At 43.3% G+C, this 22290-nt stretch overlaps 1 protein-coding gene across 3 annotated transcripts in view; it reads right to left on the bottom strand.

The window, feature by feature from the left end:
* Window positions 1-22290, bottom strand: part of LOC111970902 (gamma-aminobutyric acid receptor subunit gamma-3-like) — a 48944-nt gene that overhangs the window by 11158 nt on the left and 15496 nt on the right. For all 3 annotated transcript variants that reach the window (XM_070445923.1, XM_070445924.1, XM_023997648.3), the window contains 4 exon segments: window positions 20107-20327; window positions 18119-18201; window positions 4727-4864; window positions 2562-2714 (listed from right to left, as the gene is read on the bottom strand). In XM_070445923.1, the coding sequence (XP_070302024.1) occupies window positions 2562-2714; window positions 4727-4864; window positions 18119-18201; window positions 20107-20327 (595 nt within the window).

Below are 22290 nucleotides of genomic sequence, written 5' to 3'. Positions count from 1 at the left end.
ATGGTYGAGAAATTAACATTACATTATCTGGCAACAGCTCTGGTTCTCAAAACTTGAGACATATGTGCACATTTAAAAGTGGCCTTTTGTTCTCTCCAGCACAATGRGCACCTGTGTAATGATCATGCTGTTTAATCAGCTTCTGGATATGCCACACTTGTCAGGTGGATGGATTATCTTGGCAAAGGAGAAATGCTCACTAACATGGATGTAAACAAAATGTGTTCACAACATTTGAGAGAAATAATATTTTTGTGCTTTTAAGAAAATGTCTGGGATCTTTTATTTCAGCTCATGAAACATGGGACCAACCCTTTACAGTGTGCATTTATATTTTTGTTGAGTATACAGTATATAGTGAAAAGTGAGCTAAATGTACCGGCTGAGATTTTGCATGTCTCTCTCTCCTCTCTCTTTCTCGCGGCTCTCTCTTGCTCTCTCTCTCTCTCTCTCTCTCTCTCTCTCTCTCTCTTGCTCTCTCTCTCTCTCTTCTCTCTCTCTCTCTCTCTCTCTCTCTCCTCTCTCTCTCTTCTCTCTCTCTCTCTCTCTCTCTTCTCTCTCTCTCTCTCTCTCTCTCTCTCTCTCTCTCTCTCTCCTCTCTCTCTCTCTCTCTCTCTCCTCTCTCTCTCTCTCTCTCTCTCCTCTTCTCTCTCTCTCTCTCTCTCTCTCTCTCTCTCTCTCTCTCTCTCTCTCCTCTCTCTCTCTCTCTCTCTCTCTCTCTCTCTCTCTCTCTCTCCTCTCTCTCTCTCTCATCACAGGAACCTCTCATTTGATGACTGATGTGGTGCTGTTTCTAGCAGTTACCATGGAGACAAAAGGCCCATCTATTTTGAGCGGATAATTTCATACTCAATCCCCCCCTTCCTTCCTTCCTTCAGACTCTACTGGCCACGGTGATGACCTTCACCTATTTCCCTTACCTTCTATACATACTTTGGCACTTAGTTAGTATTGAGTTCCTTCATAACTTTCAAACAGGCAAGGTGTAAGAGCAACTTTAACTGGTTCCTCCAAATAAAATGGCAAAAWTTTWATAAATGACAAGAAGGTATTGTAAAAAAYTACAAAATAGACCAGAAAATAATATAGATACAAAGAATGCATGTGGAAAGATGTCAGTACACCTACACTAAATTAGGGACACAAAGACCCATAGATGTTATTTGAACAGATACAGGACATAGAAAATAATACAGATAGAAAGAACATTGTAGAAAGATATCAGTCTACAGTGCTGTCGTGACACAGAGAGAGAGAGAAAAGAAAGACAAAGAAAGTGACAAAAAAGAGGGAGGGGTCACACTGTATGAGTCACTGAACTGAGCATCCCCATCCCTTCCTGTACCTTACTCCCTGTCAGGTATATCCTGATAGTCATTACCATCTGTGGTGGCCCTTGCGAACCTGACTCTTTGGGAATGTCACCCAGTACACCCTGTCACTGCCCCCCAACCACACTACACCCTCAGGGGGCACCTGCATGTCAGCACCCGCCTCCTCCTTAGCCCCCTACCACCACCACCAGCCACTCTGACATATCTCCTGCTCTTTGCAGTCAAAGCCCATTTTCCTTATCACTCCTCTTTCTTTTCAACCCGCTATCGATCAGCGGGGAGGCCCGGAAAAATCAACGCTGCGCTTTTGTGCCCCAGAATAGACACTAAATGACTTCTTTTGTCAACGAGAATGGGATATTTATCTTTACTCCTACAGTCAGCATCCTTACCTGTTAGCAAGGGGAAAGACAAACATGTTTCCGGGCTTATCTTTGTACTGTGTCGTAACAGGTGTCAAGACTGTCGAGGGAGACTATTCAATGTGATTGTGGTGGTTCAAGGATGGTTTGGTTGTGGTGGTTCAAGGATGGTTTGGTGATGAAATGGACTCGTTAATACACTTTAAGCTTTGACTTGTTTAACCACCATTGCAAATGTGGTTGTGTTGTCACTTAATTAAAGGCCATGTATAATGCTAATACTGTAATTTGGACTAAATGTGATATATTTGATCTTGAAGACAAAAAATGACCTGGGCAAGGTCACCTACAAGACCTGCCTGGAGGAATTGAATCGTACTTACCGCAAAGTTCAACTCAAACTCCAAATCACCTTCAACTACATAATCCAGACGAATGCACATGCACTAATGGAAAGCATGCATCGGGGGGGGAAAAAAATCATGAGTGAATTACAAACGTAAACAAAAAGGTGATTGTTAAGCCTTGATGAATTACAAGCACATCGCATACACAAAATAAAACGGTACAAGAATCTGAAAAGCAGAACATAACATTGCGTAATTGGTCTCTAGTCTAAACAATAAAATATCGATTTTTCATGCAATCTTCCATTGTGGTACCCATCTTTTCAACCAACCAGCTAGACTCAGACGTATTTTTTTTCCTTTCAGAATAACACATGCAGAGGTAGTCATTTCTGAACACATACAGTGCACTACATAAACACTGGTGGAACAAGTTTGGTTGAACCCGTGGGGTTCTTCATCTACTTATTATCACATCAGTGTGTATGCTGCCAAATGGTATTCTTCAGATCAGGTACCTAGTGCTGTTCTGGCGGGGGCGGCATCGCTATTGATCCAGAAGGAGACCCAGGAGAGCACCACGGTGAGGATACAGGGYATGTAGGTCTGGATGGTGAAATAACCCATTCTCCTGCTCAGGTCAAAGTACACTGTCATGACCACATAATCACCTGGGAGTGGGGGGGTGAGAGGGAGGGGGATAAAGAGGGGGGATTTATATGGAGTGAGGGGCGGGCAGGGGTAGGGACCAAGTTAAGGAGGAAGAGAGTGAGGGAGAGTGAGGGAGAAAGGGAGCGATTGAGGGAGAATCAGAGCGTCAGGTGGAACAAGAACGAGCCAGCATGGGGAGGGAGAAAGGGGTGGAGGGTGGGAGAAAGAGAGAGATTGAGGGAGAATCAGAGTGTCAGGTGGAACAAGAACAAGCCAGCATGGGGAGGGAGAGAGGGATGGAGGGAGGGAAAGAGAGAGAGAGAGAGAATCATGAGAGATAGCATCAGGGGGAACCACAGAAGAAGGCACCATACACAATGCTTCAGGGAGTCTACTTTGGTGGGTTTTGAAGAGGGATGCTGTAACAATAGAAAAAAAGGAGGCAGATATAACAGCGGTAGAACCAGAAGTCCCAGATGGCAAGGTGGCATGGGAACTGTCCACTCGCCACTGTCCTCATTACCACGCTACAGCACAATACCTATTKATTTCATGCTGGATGAAAAACAACAAGAAGAAATTTAACGCTTTGTTTTCCGAGTTTGTTGAGATGTAAATTAATGATATGCTATTTTTAGCTGCAGGAGCAAGCTAGCTAATCATCATGCAGCATGATGCAAGCTGGGAGTCAAGAAAAAGTGAAAACAAGATGCGAAACGTCTCATTTCCTTGAACAGAACTGAAGGAAGATCTGTGGAAGAACTCTGGCATTCATGAGTTCTCCTTTCAGAACGTGGACTTGTATCACAGTGCACCAGACGCAGAATACATCATTTATTGGATCACCTGAGTTTTCAAGACAAGACTTCAAGACTTTCTTTTCAAAATGGAGATGAAATCATRGTTCTCCAAAAGGAATAAAGTACCTATGAAATTTGAGAATAGGGTCAATATGGGTTAATTACAGCTTGAGGATTCATACATYAGATCAATTTATCAGCCCCTTAAAACGCTTCTACATTAATCTTCAATGCTGCCACGAATGCATTAAAAATATATTGCAAAGTCATTCCAGCACGCACCACTCATGAGTATAATTAGATACCTGTTTGTAAAACACGACCTTAGTCGCAAGGAATGATTGTTGGAAATAAATAGATGTAGAATTCAGTATTAAAACCAAKCCACATCCTAGGCCTCTGAAAATCATTTAAGTGAATAATTAAATATTTWGAATCTTTAATCCAAATGGTTTGTATAAAAATATGTTTGCCTTTATACCGGAGTGGACTACTGATGAGCTTCAAGCAGCCTACAGAGAAACAATATGTTAAATGTCACATTGAATTATGAAAACAGATAAATGCACTTTCATTGTGCACTATTTTATTACACAGTGAATGATAAAGACAACATCTACTCCCTGAACACTACTCTTAAGTTCTCTACCAAAGTACTACTCCCAAGTCTACCACCACAGTACTACTCCTAKGTCTACTACCACAGAACTACTTCTAAGTCTACTACCGGAGTATTACTTCTAAGTGCAATTTCAACCTGTTTTCTGCCCTGCCAAATGCTGTCTTTGTCATTTCCATGGCACAATAATACTACATATCTTGACTATCTTCCAAGAAAAGGTATTGTCTTTGCTCTCTGGCAATATCTTGCAAAACTGGCAAAGCAATTGTCTTTGCAATGCGATAGCTAACAAAGACTGGAAAAGCAATTGACTTAAGCCAGAGTGGTGGCACCAGACCTCAAGACACCAGCTGGTAATGCCTGCTGTCTCACGCTGCTAACAGACAGATCATTTACAGTAAATGTAGACCATTTGATTAAAAAAKAGCTAAAAATAGCACTTTGTCCTTTTTCCTTGGAATTTGTATGAGTCAGTATCTAATAATTCAGAGAGAAATTGGATGGAGAACACAGGAGCCAGCYAAGGGCTGTGATGAGGATTTATTTTATTGGTTGTGAAAAACAGGTCAGCTGTTTGGGTATTAAATGTACGATAACTCATTTACTGTACCTGCTGTCGTTTTTAGGACGTCTGTGGTATTCCGCAGGCCCATGAAGTCAAACTGGTAGAGGCGCCAGTACTTCTGGTCTGAGGTTTCGATGGAGTTCCTTTTCCATCTGTAAATCATTTCATCCTTGGGGTAACCATCTGTAAGTCAAGTAAATACACAGTGACCCTGTGACCCTATGGTAGCATTTCATTCTAATAATATAAGATTTATGTTTCAATCTGACCCWTACATGTTTCATTGTTTGATGGGTCTTATTGGACACATTCCTATGTATGTATTATATAACCTACTAATTGCATACTGTTAAATACACTTAAATACGGGAACAGCACACGCACACGCCGGCACACACACACACGCACAGTATAGCACCACTAGACTTTTAAAAAGTAAAAAACAGGGCCATAGTAAAMCGCTGTAAGAGCAGATGAAAAGGGACACGGCCGAGTGTAATAGGATACGTTGAGGGACTGTGAGAGAGCGTTGTGTTGATGCTAGAGTTGACCTTCACTTTTCACAGAAGTGTGTGTGTGCCTCTGAAATCTAATTTGAAAGCCATGCAATGGAAATGAATCACTTCATTGTGCTCTGATGATTTCAAGCAGGTGAACTGTATCCCATTGACATGTTATTATGAGGTGTGTATCTCACACACACACACACACACAAAGCGACAATGTTATTCACATTAGGGAAAGCTACAACAAAGGGAAGCTGGTGAGATGATGTGGAATGTGCTGAGTGTATGTCCATATCTTCGAAACTATTATGCCGTGAAAGTACAATACAATAACGAGGAGTCAGAAAGCTAAGTTTAGGCTAGGGCTCAGCTGCAAGTTGGGTATCAGGGTTTGGCTCTGGAGTTGGCACTGCCTCCTAAAGGCGTGGTGTCCAGGGCATCCAGGCCAATYAGWGAGGAGGCTGCAGCTTCGTGGCCCTGCAGCTGATCCACATGGCGGTGGTGCACTTTACCGTCAGGCGTCCGASTCCTGTAAGAGGCCGGTCCAGTGGCTTCTTACACAACTGCAAGGACCAACATAGGGCCTCGGACGCCTGACGGTAAAGAGAGTAGTTCCTCATGTACACAGACTCGTCAGGTAGAAAACGCCTTAAATGATCATGGCCCCTGTCTGCATCACCCTCCTGCCTTAGACGCATGTCACTTGCCATGTCCGGGTGCAGCCGATCTAAAGCAGTTGTCAATCGCCTGTTCATTAACAGCTCGGCTGGACTCTTCCCAGTAGACGCCGTCGTAACACGTTGAGACAGCAGGAACCTTGACAGTCAGGCCATGCCAGTCACCCACCGAGATCATAGATAGATCCTCCTTGGTTGTCTGAACCATGTGTTCAGCTTGGCCATTGGAGGATGGATGATATGGGGCTGTGGTGACATGTCTGATTCAGTTCCACCCAGCGAACTCCTTAAACTCAGCAGAAGTGAAGGCAGCTCCATTATCTGACACCAGGACGTCACACAACCCATGAATGGCAAACYGAGCAAATGGAGGGTGCTTATTACAGCACCACAGGGCATCAAGATAACCATGGCTACTTCCACTTCCATTTGAATGGGAATCTACTATAATGAGAAAAGTATTTCCTTTSAATAGCCCAGAAAAGTCCATATGAAGACAAGCATTTCTTTGTGGTCCACTCCCATGGGTGCAAGGCAGCCTTGGGTGAGCAGGGTGTGACTCCTGACAGGGAACACAGCGGCGCACCACAGCCAAAATTTCCATGTGCATCCCGGGCCACCACACATAGCTCCGTGCCAGTGCCTTCATCCTCACTATTCCAGGATGCATATCATGCATCATGGAAAAGACCCACTCGCTCGCCAGGCCAGGTACCACAACCCGACTGGCCCACAACACACAGTTCTTGTGAACCGACAGCTCGTTCCGACGACACCATTGAAGCCCAAACTGTCTGCCAGGAACCTCAGAGGCCCATCCATGCAGCACCCAGCGAAGCACTCGGGGCAGGACAGGATCCTTGAAGGTCAGTGRGGCTATCCTAGAAGCATGGAGAAGGGCATCAGGCACCACCTTCTACAGCATCACTTCCCAGGGAGGTGGTGGCTCAGACAAAGGGGTAGTGAGTGACAGGCAACTCAGGGCATCTGTATTAGCCAACTGCTTCCTTGGATAATAGCAGAGCTCATAACTATGTCCCAGTATCAGACTCCATCTGACCATGCACGTGAAAATARTTTTGGGCATGGGCTTCATATGATGAAGCACGCRCAGCAAGAGCTTGTGGTTGGTGTAGACCACAAAATGGCGACCTGACAAATACTGGTGGAACTTCTTGACAGCAAAAATGTTCGCCAGGGCCTATTTATCCGGCTGTGCATAGTACTGTTCAGCGACAGTTAGGGTCCTAGATGCGTAGCACACAGGTGCTTCCCYACCWTCAGATTCCACATGACTAAACAAAGCTCATATGGAGATGCATCACAGACCAGTAYCAGGGGTTTTCTATCATCATAGTGGGCTAGCAGCCCATCTGCTTGCAGCAGCTGCTTAGCCTCTTTATAGACTTCTTCATGAGCGGCCGGGTCCAGTAGGCAARGCCAGGGCTGTAGCTTTCTCAAGCAGGAAGCAGTTGTAAAAATTGAGATGCCTCAGAAACGACTGAAGCTCAGACTTGTTCTGGGAAGAAGGTGCKTCCTGAATGGCCTTCACCTTATCCTGGGTTGGTCGCACGCCTTCCTTGTCAACGTGGAACCCCAGGAACTCAACACTGGGTGCAGCAAAAATAGACTTCTCCCTCTCAGGCTGTGGCCCCCCATGGGTACTAAAGACAACATACTTCTCAGGGTCTGGGTGACAGTTTACCAAGTGTGTTTGTTGTGTGGTCCTAGTGGGCATGAATGAACTGCCTGAGGCCTGGGACTGGGACCTTTGTCAAACAAAGTCGAGCTATATGTCCCCTCRGTTTACAGTAGMGACAGGTTGCAACCCMAAACCTACAGCTGTTGGAATTATGGGCACCTCCACATCTGAAACAGGCTTTGAAGTCCTCTCTGGACTCTGACTCCGCCCCCTCCGTGTGCACCGGCCTACTACGTTCAGTGAGATGAATGTCAGGCACAGTCYGAGGACCTGGTCGTTCAGGGTGAAGCAGGCAGGCATTATTTGCAGCAGTCTCAGCTGCCAAGGCTTTGACTCTCAGCCACTCTAAATATCAGATTGGGCTCAGCCAATAGACTCAACTAACAATTCTGTCAAGCAGCATTGGCTCCAGRTGATCTCCAAAATGATGGTGCACCGAAAGCCAGCAATGAAACTGGAGATATTCTGATTTGCCTTTTGTTTACAATTATGAAAATAATATCTCTGCACAATTTCTGTTCTGGGCTGAAAGGTCGCTTCAAACATGCCACTATGTGATCATAACTCTTTGCAGTGGGCAGAGAACRTAATGTACACTGAACAAAAATATAAACGCAACATGCAACAATTTCAAAGATTTTACTGAGTTACAGTTCATATAAGGAAATAAGTCAACTGAAATAAATAAATTAGGCCCTAATCTATGGATTTTACATGACTGGGAATATTGATACAGATACCTTAAAAAAAATGTAGGGGCGTGGGTCAGAAAACCAGTCAGTTTCTGGTGTGACCACCACTTGCCTCATACAGTGCAACACATCTCCATTGCATAGAGCTGATCAGGCTGTTGATTGTGGCTTGTGGAATGGTGTCCCACACCTCTTTAATGGCGTCCCACACCTCTTCAATGGCTGTATGAAGTTGCTGGATATTGGCAGGAAATGGAACACGCTGTCGTACAGGTCAATCCAGAGCATCCCAAACATGCTCAATGAGTGAAATGTCTGGAGAGTATGCTGGCCATGGAAGAACTGGGACATTTTCAGCTTCCAGGAATTGTGTACATATCATTGCAACATGAGACCATGCATAATCATTCCAAGATGGCATAGCAGTCAGACGTCCTTTGTCCTKSTCTTGTCGTGTCCCGTGTATATATATATTTACATCTTTCTTCGCATATCTTTTACATATTTTTCTTTTCCAAAAACTCAACTTCAAAARACTCTCCTGCAACCCGCCTCARCYATTWAAAAAWWAWAWATATATTATTTACCTCAAATCTGAAATCRACAATAGAAGCTAGCCAGAAGCTAGCCAGTTTACTGGCTAACGTTAGTATTCAGCTAACCACGGTTTATGGTCATCAGCTATCCTTTAGCTCGAAAAGCTATCGCCAGTTTTGTACAACGCGACTCAGACCAGAACATACCYGACCTATTTTTCTCTCCATATCCCCGGATTTCAACCGCAAGCTCTGGACATTTATACCTGGATCTCGCAGCTAGCTGCTATCCGTGTGATTATTGGCTTGACGTCGATCCCGGAGCAAACATCAATTATTCCGGAGCTAGCCAGCTGAAGAGTTCCATCAGCCACTCTCTGGGCTACAATCACCTATCCGGACCCATTTTCTGCCGATGCGGAGCCCCACGCCTTCACGACTGGATACTCGACATTATCTGCCGAGGGAGTTATCCCAACGGCCCCTCGGCCATCTGCCAGTTGCACGTTACCTGAACGCCCATGCTGCGGGCCCGCTAATTGTAAGCTGTCTTATCGAGCTTGCTATCTGAATAGGTCTATCGGACAATTTTTTGGGTCACTATAACTATATATTTTTTGCCAACTGGATTGATCCCTCTACCACACGGAACCCCACTAATCTACCTCGGAAACGCACGAGGTGGCTAAAAACAGACCTCCATCTTATGCTAGCTTGCTACCGATGGCCCGGCTAGCTGTCTGAATCGGCCGTTACCTCCAACAACCACTCTACTACTCACTGGACTCTTTATGATCACTCGACTAAGCATGCCTGTCCTTAATGTAAATATGCCTTGTCCATTGCTGTTCTGGTTAGTGTTTATTAGCTTATTTCACTGAGAGCTCTAGCCCTGCTTCATTTCCTTAATCAACCTTTCAGTTCACACCACACATGCGATGACACCACCCTGGTTTCAATGATGTTTCTAGAGCATAATCTCTCTCAATCATCACTCAATACCTAGGTTTACCTCTACTGTATTCACATCCTACCATACCTTTGTCTGTACATTATACCTTGAAGCTATTTTAACGCCCCCAGAAACCTCCTTTTACTCTCTGTTCGGACGTTCTAGACGACCAATTCTCATAGCTTTTAGCCGTACCCTTATCCTACCTCCTCGCTGTTCTCTGGTGATGTAGAGGTGAATCCAGGCCTGCAGTGCCTAGGCTCCACTCCTATTCCCAGGCGTCTCTTTTGATGACTTCTGTAACGTAATAGCCTTGGTTTCATGCATGTTAACATTAGAAGCTCCTCCCTAAGTTGTTTTATTTCACTGCTTTAGCACATCTGGCCAACCCGGAGTTCTAGCCGTGTCTGAATCCTGGCTTAGGAAGACCACCAAAAATTCTGAAATATCCATTCCTAACTACAACATTTTCAGACAAGATAGAATGGCCAAAGGGGGCGGTGTTGCAATCTACTGCAAAGATAGCCTGCAGAGTTCTGTCCTAACTTTCCAGGTTTCTGTTACCCAAGCAATTTGAAGCTTCTACTTTTAAAAATCCACCTCTCTAAAGACAAGTCTCTCTCACCGTTGTTGGCCTGCCTGCTTATAGACACCCTCTGCCCCCACTGTGCTCTGGACACCATATTGTTGAACTGATTGCCCTCCTTCATCTTCAGAGCTCGCTTGCTGCTAGGCGACCTAAACTGGAACATGCTTAACACCCAGCCATCCTAATACTAAGCTTGATTCCCCAATCTCTCACACAAATTATCAATGAACCCTACATCAGGTACCCACCCAAAGCCGTAAACACGGGCACCCTCATAGATATCATCCTAACCAACTTGCCCTCTAAATACACCTCTGCTGTTTTCAACCAAGATCTCAGCGATCACTGCTCATTGTGCCTGCATACCGTAATGGGTCAGCGGGTCAAACGAATCCACTCACTCACTGTAAACGCTCCCTGAACACTTCAGGCGAGCACTCTTTCTATATCGACCTGGCCGGGGTATCTGGAAGGATATTGATCTCATCCGTCAGTAGAGGATAGCCTGGTTATTGTTTTTAATATGTTCCTCACCATCTTAAGCATGCCTATTCAAGAAATGTGATGACCACGGAACAGATATAGCCCTTGGTTCTCTCCAGGCCTGACTGCCCTTAAACAACACGAGAAACTCTATGGCGTTCTGCATTAGCAATCGAACAGCCCGCCGAGTGTATGCAACTTTTCAGGGAAGCTAGAAACCAATATACACAGGCAGTTAGAAAAGCCAAGGCTAGCTTTATCAAGCAGAAATTTGCTTCCTGCAACACAAACTCAAAAWAAGTTTGAAACATGAGGTGATGGCGGCGTATGAATGGCATGACAATGGGCCTCAGGATCTCATCACAGTACCTCTGTGTGTTCAAATTGCCACCAATAAAATACAATTGTGTTTGTTGTCCTTGGCTTATGCCTGCCCATACTATAACCCCACTGCCACCATGGGGCGCTCTGTTCACAATGTTGACTTCAACAAACTGCTCGCCCACACGACGGCATGGTTACACGTGGTCTGCATTTGCGAGGCCGGTAGGACGTACTGCCAAAACGACGTTGGAGGCGGCTTATGGTAGAGAAATTAACATTAAATTATCTGGCAACAGCCCTGGAGGACATTCCTGCAGTCACAGCATGCCAATTGCACACTCCCTCAAAACTTGAGACATCTGTGGCATTGTGTTGTGTGACAAAACTACACATTTTAGAGTGGCCTTTTATTGTCCACAGTACAAGGTGCACCTTTGTAATGATCATGCTGTTTAATCAGCTTCTTGATATGCCACACCTGTCAAGTGAATGGATTAGCTTGGCAAAGGGGAAATGCTCACTAACAGAAATATAAAGAAATGTGTGCACATTATTTTTGAGATATAACGATACGTTTTTTGTGCATATGGAACATTTCTGAGATCTTTTATTTCAGCTCATGAAACATAAAACCAACACTTTACACGCTGCGTTTATACATTACATGACCAAAAGTATGTGGACACCTGCTCGTCAAACCTCTCATTCCAATATCCTGAGCATTAATATAGAGTTGGTCCCCCCTTTGCTGCTATAACAGCCTCCACTCCTCTGGGAAGGCTTTCCACTAGATGTTGGAACATTGCTGCGGGGACTTGCTTCAAATCAGCCACAAGAGCATTAGTGAGGTGGAACACTAATGTTGGGCGATTCGTCCCAAAGGTGTTCGATGGGGTTGAGGTCAGGGCTCTGTGCAGGCCAGTCAAYTTCTTCCACAATTATTTCGACAAACCCTGTCTGCATGGACCTCACTTTGTGCATGGGGGCATTGTCATGCTGAAACAAGAAAGGGCCTTCCCCAAACTATTCTCTTGGCATCCACCGAACCCAGATTCCTCCGTCGGAATGCCAGATMGTGAAGCGTGATTCATCACTCCAGAGTCCAATGGCGGCGAGTTTTACACCACTCCAGCCGACGCTTGGAATTGCGCATGGTGATCTTAGGCTTGTGTGCGGCTGCTCGGCCATGGAAACCTATTTCATGAAGCTCCCGACAAACAGTTCTGGTGCTGACGTTGCTTCCAGAGGCAGTTTGGAACTCAGTAGTGAGTGTTGCAACCAAAGATTTTTACGTGCCGGTCCCATTCTGTGAGCTTGTGTGGCCTACTATTTTGCAGCTGAGCCATTGTTGTTTCCACTTCACAATACTCTACTCAGCACTCTACAACACTCTACGCAAATTGTATGTAGTCTATCACAGTGCCATCCGTTTTGTCACCAAAGCCCCATATACTACAGACCACTGCGACCTGTATGCTCTCGTTGGCTGGCCCTCGCTTCATATCTGTCGCCAAACCCACTGGCTCCAGGTCATATATAAGTCTTTGCTAGGTAAAGCCCCACCTTATCTCAACTCACTGGTCACCATAGCWGCACCCACCCATAGCACGTGCTCCAGCAGGTATATTTCACTGGTCATCCCCAAAGCCTTTGGCTGCCTTTCCTTCCAGTTCTCTGCTGCCAATGACTGGAACGAATTGCAAAAATCACTGAAGCTGGAGTCTTATATCTCCCTCACTAACTTTAAGCACCAGCTGTCAGAGCAGCTCACAGATTACTGCACCTGTACATAGCCCATCTATAATTTAGCCCAAACAACTACCTCATCCCCATATTGTTATTTCTTTTTTTGCTCCTTTGRACCCCAGTATCTCTACTTCCACATTCATCTTCTGCACATCTATCACTCCAGTGTTTAATTGCTCAATTGTAATTACTTCGCCACTACGGCCTATTTATTGCCTTACCTCCCTAATCTTACTACATTTACATACACTGTATATAGATTTTCCTATTCCTATAACTCTGTGTTGTTGTTTGTGTCGCACTGATTTGCTTCATCTTGGCCAGGTCGCAGTTGTAAATGAGAACTTGTTCTCAACTGGCCTACCTGATCTACCTGGTTAAATAAAGGTGAAATAAAAAAGACATTTAAAAAAAACAGCTCTTACAGTTGACAGGATCAGTTCTAGCAGGGGAGAAATTTGACGAAATGACTTGTTGGAAAGGTGGRATCCTATGATGTTGCCATGTTGAAAGTCACTGAGCTCTTCAGTACTGGCCATTCTACTGCCAATGTTTGTCTATGGAGAATGCATGGCTGTGAGCTCGCTTTTATACACCTGTCAGCAACGGGTGTGCCTGAAAAATATACTTTTGTACATACAGTTGAAGTCAGAAGTTTGCATACACCTTAGCCAAATACATTCAACTCAGTTTTTCACAATTCCTGACATTTAATCCCAGTAAAAATTCCCTGTTTTAGGTCAGTCAGGATCACCACTTTATTTTAAGAGTGTGAAATGTCTAGTGGAGAGTAATAATAGTGGAGAGAATTTTTTATTTCAGCTGTTATTTCTTTCATCACATTCCCAGTGGGTCAGAAATGTACATACACTCAATTAGTATTTGGTAGCATTGCCTTTAAATTGTTAACTTGGGTCAAACGTTTCAGGAGTTTCCACAAGTTTCCCACAATAAATTGGGTTCATTTTGGCCCATTCCTCCTGACAGAGCTGGCGGTTTTGGAGCAGTGGCTTCTTCCTTGCTGAGAGGCCTTTCAGGTTATGTCGATATAGGACTCGTTTTACTGTGGATATAGATACTTTTGTACCTGTTTCCTCCAGCATCTTCACAAGGTCCTTTGCTGTTGTTCTGGGATTGATTTGCACTTTTCGCACCAAAGTGCATTCATCTCTAGGAGACAGAACGCATCTCCTTCCTGAGCGGTATGAAGGCTGCGTGGTCCCATGGTGTTTATACTTGCGTACTATTGTTTGAACAGATGAACGTGGTATCTTCAGGCGTTTGGAAATTGCTCTCAAGGATGAACCAGACTTGTGGAGGTCTACAATTTATTTCTCTGAGGTCTTGGCTGATTTCTTTTGATTTTCCCATGATGTCAAGCAYAGAGGCGCTGAGTTTGAAGGTAGACCTTCAAATACATCCACAGGTACACCTCCAATTGACTTAGCCAATCAGAAGCTTCTAAAGCCATGACATTATTTTCTGGAATTTTCCAAGCTGTTTAAAGGCACAGTCAATTTAGTGTATGTAAACTTCTGACTCACTGGAATTGTGATACAGTGAATTATAAGTGAAATAATCTGTCTGTAAACAATTGTTGAAAAAATTACTTGTGTCYTGCACAAAGTAGATGTKCTAACCGACTTGCCAAAACTATAGTTTGTTCACTATAGTTTGTTCGAAATTTGTGGAGTGGTTGAAAAACGAGTTTTAATGACTCCAACCTAAGTGTATGTAAACTTCCGACTTCAACTGTATGAGGTATTTTTGTTCAGTGTAGAATAAGTCACAGCCCTGCACACACAGAGCAGCACAGTGCAATTATTTTCGTCATTTTCAATGTCATTAGCCACAAAAAAAGCATTCCAGCCTTTCAACATACTCCTCCCAAGACCTATGCTTTTCATCAACAAACTCGTTAATCTTCCAATAAAAAGCCATGATCACGTCAGAAAAGGAAAATCCACTTTTATTTTATTGAACCTTTATTTAACTAGGCAAGTCAGTTAAGAACAAATTCTTATTTACAATGACGGCCTACCTCGGCCAAACTCTAACCCAGATGATGCTGGGCCAATTGTGCACCAACCTGTGGGACTCCCAATCACGGCCGGRTGTGATACKGCCTGGAATCGAACCAGGGTCTGTAGTGACGCCTCTAGCACTGACATGCAGTGTCATAGACCGCTGCGCCACGCAGGAGCCCATTTTATGTTTACTCACAAATCCTCTTCAAACATTCCAGTCCAGATCCGCCTCGTGTTCAGTACTATGTCCGTGACATAGTGAAAGTACGATCCAATAACGATGAGGCAGAAAGGCAAGTTTAGGCTATTTACTCCATGGTGCGGGCAATAAACATGAATGCCATGTCGGCAGGTGACTGAACTTTTACACCCACTGTATGGGGCGGGCACGCTATATAWGAGAGTGCCTGTGCGCGCTCCTTAACGTTCCCACAACAACATTACCCAATACACAACAGAAACCACATACTCTCCCGTCTCCATTAAGATGGTAGGAGTACACTGTAGGATCGACTTTTCACTGGTAAATGTCAGTTATTGACATATCCCACTCTGTACTGTAGGTTACACAGAAAGGAGCCATGGTAGACAGCCCAGCCAACCTCCTCTCTCCTCTGCACAGATAATAGCTTGMGTCAAAGCAAAGAGAATGTATAAGGGACAGATGTCTATTAATCCTTGTATAGCAGCCTATATGCAATGTGCTCTAGGTTTGGTCGTATATAAACACTTCAATGGACAGAAATGCTAATCTCTTACCTGGGATTCTCTTTTTCTCATTAGATTGATTCACGATGCGCTTCCTGCTTAAAGGGATAGTTCACCCAAATTACAAAATGGCATTGGTTTCCTTACCCTGTAAGCAGTATATGGACAAGTATGACATCAATCCATGCTTTGGTTTAGTTTCCCTGGCACTGTTTCCAAATGCTAACGTTTTAGCATTTGTGGCACAAAGCCCATTCAAGTCGTGGGCCGATGTTAGCATTTTTCGGCTAATAAGTGACTTTGTTGAGCTTCACAACACATTTGAGATACTTTGGGATGATTTGGACGATGTGCACATTTGTAATATCGGTCCCATGACAGAAATGCTAAAACATGAGCATTTGAAACAGTGCCAGGAAAGGTAAACCAAAGCACGGATTTGCATTCATATCTAGGCTGCTTACAGGGTAAGGAAACCAAATATGTKATTTTGTAGTTTGGGTGAACTATCCCTTTAAAAATCTGAAAGATGAGAAAGTCCACATTGATTTAATAACAAAATAAAATGTTTTAGAGAAATCAGTGGAGGCTGCTGAGGGGAGGACTGCTCATAATAATGTCTGGAACGGAGCGAATGCAATGGCATCAAACACGTAGAGACCATGGGTTTGATGCCCTTCCATTTTTTCCACTCCAGCCATTACCACGAGCGTATACTCCCCAAATTAAGATGCCACCAAACTCCTGTGAGTTAAATGTGTTATTTTACAGGGTCAGCCATAGCAGTACGGTGCCCTTGGAGCAAATMATGTGCCTTGCTCATTAGCAAATCGTTCACTTTGTCGGCTCGGGTATTCAAACCAGCCACTTTCGATTGCTGGCCCAACGCTCTAACTGCCAGGCTACCTGCCGCCATTGTCGCCATGGGAGCACAACACGCCACATGTCCAATGTTCTTTTCCCTGGGGTAAGTGAAAATATCAAACAGCGAGGWTGTGTCTGTCGGGTCTGCCACGCCCGCTGTCGGGTCTGCCACGCTGGTGTGGAGGAATGGATAGCGTTTTCCCTTGTTTCCAGGTCAGAGATTAAGCCTATTCTCTATTGAGCATGCTTTTTAAACCAGGACTACGCTCAATCTGTGTCTGGGCAATCAGACCAAGATGTTGACTTACAACAGCAACAAAAACATTCAAATCCATAATAATATGATAGGACTATTTTCTGAAGGTGACATTTTGAGGATGACTTACTGTATGGATGTACATAGAMTACATAGGCTGTGGGTGGTGAAGCAATGGCGGTTCATTGGAAGGGTGGGGAAATGGAGGAGGCATACGTACACTGGTGGGGGGGGTGATTTATTGTAGACTGAATAGAACTAAGATCAAGGTCTTTATCTGGGAAACAGCTGGAAATCCATTAGCTRCAGCGTGCATGGCCTTCACATCCTGTTCCCACCAATCCTTTAATAAGGGTAGAAATTCAATGTTCTACTTCACTTAATAATAAAGCTCTATGTTCACTTCCCATTCTGCCTGAGCTGAATTTTGTCCCATTTTATTGCAGGTGACGTGCTGTTGTTGTGTTGTTAATGGACTGCCCAGYAAGCCTGGTCCTTTTCCATGTGGCTTTAAAGAATGGAAAAGAGGTACAGTAGCTTTGCATCAAGCGTTCACATTGGTGACCCACACATTCTCATGAAAAGCTGCAGACAATCGTTCAGGCTACAAACCTATATACCTTTCAGAGAATCTGCCCAACAAGCCTCCTACTCAAAACYGTTGTATGTGCATCGACCTCATACTGTGACACAATACAAAAGGTATKATTTGGATCTAGTACATTGGCCCTGTAGTGACCAACYGCGTTCATTGCAGGTACCTCCGTCGTTTATATAAAAGCGAGTTGTAAGACTACAGTACGTGGGTGAGATAGAAAATGCCCGGGATAGCATGGTCCGGCTTTCGGTGTCTATTGTGTATCATACTGTGATTGTCTTGTGCATACATAAGACGTTGATTGTTGTATATATTAGAGGTATGTGTGACAAGGGTGATGCACATGTCCAGAGTTGATTATTAGGAAATGGAACTGTACTAATTTGCTCAATTTATGAAACAAACAACAATTTTGTCTGTCATTGTTTGTTGCCAATACCATTGCTGCCTAACCTTGCACCCCCCCCCCCTTCCCTCTTCAAAAGGATCTGAATAGAACTAAGATTAAGCTTTATTGTGTTACCCTAGATGATTTTCTTAAATTGTATGTGGAGGCGTCAATTAATCAATCTATATGAAATATATTTCTTCTTCTCATGTATTTTTCATATATCTATATGAAATATGATGTTTCCTGATGTATTGTTCATATATTAAATATATTACTTTCCCCCATATATTGTTCATGAATGTATATGATTRATCCATATATTTCTTATGTTTATACAAAATATGACATGAATGGGTGACATTATTGCCTGGCCGTACAATACTCACAGCTAGAGAAGACCAGGGGACAGGAGTGCTCATCCATAGGGAAGTTGTGGAGCTGCAGCTGGCACTCTGCATTGATGGTCAACCTACAGCACGAGTCASAGAGAGGCCGTGAGTGAGCATTGCCATCGTTMCTCACARACAGTTCACCTCTGCTCTGAGAGGCCAGTGCTACAACAACCACCACTGCGCTAAACACATACACCACTGGTGATGTGAACGTGTAATTTATTGATGAAGACAGCATAGGGTGTGAAATAAGGGAAGGCTGACTCTTGATGTTGTTCTTACATACTGCACATGCTGAGAAAGAGACAGATCGCCATAATGCTGAATTTCGCCGCTTCCATTTTTTTTTGTTAGTGTGAAAAGAATGAGCGATTGCGGGAATAACAAACTGGCACCTTGTTGCACGCCTGTGAGAGACCTAATGGGCCACCTATTATCCTGACATGACTGCCAGTGCCAGGGGGCTGGAGATTGCGCGTCGGCCGGCCGGCTGGTCGCCTCCAAGTGTGGTGAGCCCTTCAAATTGGTATTTTCCTTGAGTAACAAACTCCGACAGACTAGTTAAGAAAAATGAATGGATGAAGAAATGCTCTCGTCCCGGAGTTATGTAGGTCATCGGACCGAATTTCACCCTATTCGTCTTCTCTTTTTTTTTTCTCTCCTTCTCCTCTTCCTCTGTCTCCCTGATAAAATGTCACTCTTGTTTACGTTGGCTTGACTGAAGTTCACAGTGAAGAGGAATTAATGGGAGCTTAGATGGGAGCTTGATTCTCTCCATTGTTTTAATCAGACCAGGATGCCACTCAAGAGGATTTATAGATCTGCTCAATGATAATGCTGATGAATAATGCTAACTGAATGCTTACTGAAAATGCTCATTAATAATGCAAACCGATATTGCTCACTGACAACGCTCAATTATAATGCMCAACAATAATCATCACCAGTAAATCAAATCACATTTCATTGGTCACGTACACATATTTGGCAGATGTTGTTGTGGGTGTAGCGAAATGCTTWRGTTCCTAGCTCCAACAGTGCAGTAATACCTAACAATACACACAAATCAAAAAAATCMAAAGAAAGGAATTAAGAAATATAGAAATATTATAACGAGCAATGTCAGTGTCRGGAATATAAATATTTATSTATATGACYYTGTGTATAGASATTATGGGCATTATATGATGCTAACTAKCAKATCTRAGRGATWATGCTCAATAATAATGTTCAGTGATAATGCTCACACACTGTATAATGCTAAACGATAACGCTCAAAGATAARACTAACCGATAAAGCTTACTGAGAATGGCTGATAATGGCAGATCTTGTATGATTCCGCCTTGTGGAGCCAGCCAGGTCAGTGCTGACAATAATTAACCTGCCCACACATTATTTTTCTTTGTCCTGTGCTTTGCCTGTTGCCAAGGGAATACCTCAGTCAGTGACGCAAACAGCAGGGTGATGTCTCTCTTTTCTCAGCGGAGGTGAGTCCACGGTTGAAAACGTTACAAAAAAAGGACTGAAAGGATGACATTTACGCCCTAAAAAGCGTGACCTCCCTAAGACAGTGTACTTCAGTGTGTAAAGCGAGTGTACCAAGTACGCTAACCCACATAGTGGAGCAATGATGAAAGAGACTAAACAATGTCTGTCTTATCGTGGAGTAGACAGATGTTTATTTTTGTGTATTGGTGTAGCAACAGTATGTGGCACAGACGTCAGTGTGTTTGTGCCACCTTCTTATACTGTGTTGAACTCTACCTGAGTTCTGAGGAAGTTAGAATATTCTAGATGTGATCTTCAGTGCAAAGACAGGTAGTAATGCCACTATTTTAATTTCTATTGTCTTTTTCTTTCCTTTCAAGGGAAAACCCAATGTTTGCTACGCTGTAAATTCTGAACTAAGATGGAACGATAGGTGGCTGCTCAAAACAAACAATGTCTGTGATATCTGATAAAGAAAAGCCATTTATTTTACCTCAGCGTGTATAATATCTTCCCATCGTTCCAGATACGCAGAAGCTGATTGGGCATCGTAATCCAATGAGAGTCTGCGTTCTTGGAGTTTCTGAAGATGGTGTCAGGGACCCAGATCATTCCCACCATGTTGCTGTTGAGAGTCAGGATCTTCATAGTGCTGTTGTATTGAAGACGGCTGTCGATCCACGTCTGTGCAAAAATGATGTCAATTTCGTATTCCTGTAACAAAACAGAAAAAATGTACCTTTAACCTACATATATTATTACATATTTTATGATACATTTTGGTCCCAACTCTGGAGAATAATTATTTTCTTTGCAATCCACAGTCATGCAACATATTCTTTTTCATTGAGAGAAGCTGCACATCGCTGTGTTGATGGTCTACCCGAACATAGAGGCAGGACAAGACAATACCTTTTTGTTCTCTTAGACAAAACATACCATAAATGATTCTATGATAAGACAAGTTTAAATTGCCTTAACATTTAAAAGTGCTAAAAAATAGAAGTATTTCTCTTTTCCTAATCCCTTATGTTGACGTCCCCCAGAAACCGCATCTTGATTCTGACGGGTGACCTTTTGGAAACTTTTACAGGCACATGGGACCTGACTTTAATGCAGCACTAATTAGAGTGTGATGGGTGCAGCACGACTGTAGCTGTTACCATGACCTTAAGGAGTAAAAGGACAGTCGATCACACAATATGTCAGTCTAAAGAGTATATTACTCAAGCCTCCCAGACAATAGCCACTGTAATTTATAAGATCTGGTTTGGCTCAGTTGGTAGAGCGTAGCGCATAGCACAGGTTTAATGGGTTTGATTCCCGCTGGGGCAACCCTAAGAAAAATGTATGCATGCATGACTGCAAGTTGCTTTGGATAACAGCATCTGCTAAATGGCATACATTAATGTATGAGAAATAAAGTGAAACGGGCTTGATCAGACAAACTAGTATCACAGATAAGATACATAATTTACCTACTGATGACTACATTTTGAATTAATAATGCTGATCTAACATTTTACAATGTTATTTCACCCATGAGTTTCTCACTAGCTAAGTTACGAAGATAAATGTGATATGAAATCAGTGATTAATCGCTAAGGAAATCTAAAAACCCAAAATACCAAGTATGCATTTATTCCGCTCTCTCCCCCTCTAACAGATTCTGTGTAGTCCTGTAATACCCTTTAAATGTAAGATGAAGGTCAATAAACTGTTTGTATAAATATGAATAGATATTTTCCTCAGAGGCATCACAATTAGTTTCACTTCAGTAAATTAATTACAACCTTAAGACTGCAATGACATTTCAGTCTTGAAAAAATTGTTAAAACAAGAAGATTACTTGATTCCTAAACCATTGTTAGACCTGGCTTCCTTACATCATAAGGGTGTGTACAGTAAACTACTATGTCATCGGACAGTAATTCAGGGTATCTTTTATATGTTTTATTTATTTAGCCTTTATGTACACAGCGAAGTCGCACTGAGATCCAGGTCTCTTTTACAAGGGTTAGTGCTATCCGGAATCCTTGGCACGTCCCTACCCTAAACCCTAACCTTTAACCCCTAGCATTACCCTAACCCTTGGACGTACCAAGGAACCCAGTACAAAATGCACACATTAGGGAAGAGCTAATCAATCCAGGCATGTGCACTCATCACTCATCATGAGTAGCCTAGGTCTCTAATTAAGGTCTTAACACGCCTGTAGGGGACTACATTTTCCAAATTCAGTCTACCCTGGAGTCTATTCCATCTCTACACTAAATGTAAGGAATTTAGAAAAAGCCTTATTATCTACCTCAGATGAGGGCCATAAGCAGCGGGATATGAATGGGATATGATTGCTACTGTTAAAATCATCACTCTGGCGATAATATTTGGTTATAAAATACACGCTGTGCTCAAACAGCTAATCAATGTAGAGATGGAAAAACCACATCCTCTTTCCTCGTTCTGTGTCATTAACGATTATGGAAATCATTACGAAAGCTCATACCCACGCTTTTAATGACTGATGCTACAAGACGAGAAAAYGGCAAAGCAACAGTCTTACCACGATGAACGTGAGTTCAAATTAAACGTGTAAAAAAAGAGGTAACTTATGAATGTACCTCGGCCTCTCTGTCGGTCGTTACAAGGCTAAGAATTACTCCCASAGRGCAACTTC

This window comes from Salvelinus sp. IW2-2015, linkage group LG12 (assembly GCF_002910315.2).
Source record: "Salvelinus sp. IW2-2015 linkage group LG12, ASM291031v2, whole genome shotgun sequence".
NCBI lineage: Eukaryota > Metazoa > Chordata > Actinopteri > Salmoniformes > Salmonidae > Salvelinus > Salvelinus sp. IW2-2015.
The sequence above is the reverse complement of the archived record's forward strand: the minus strand, read 5'-3'. Positions and strand labels throughout refer to the sequence as shown.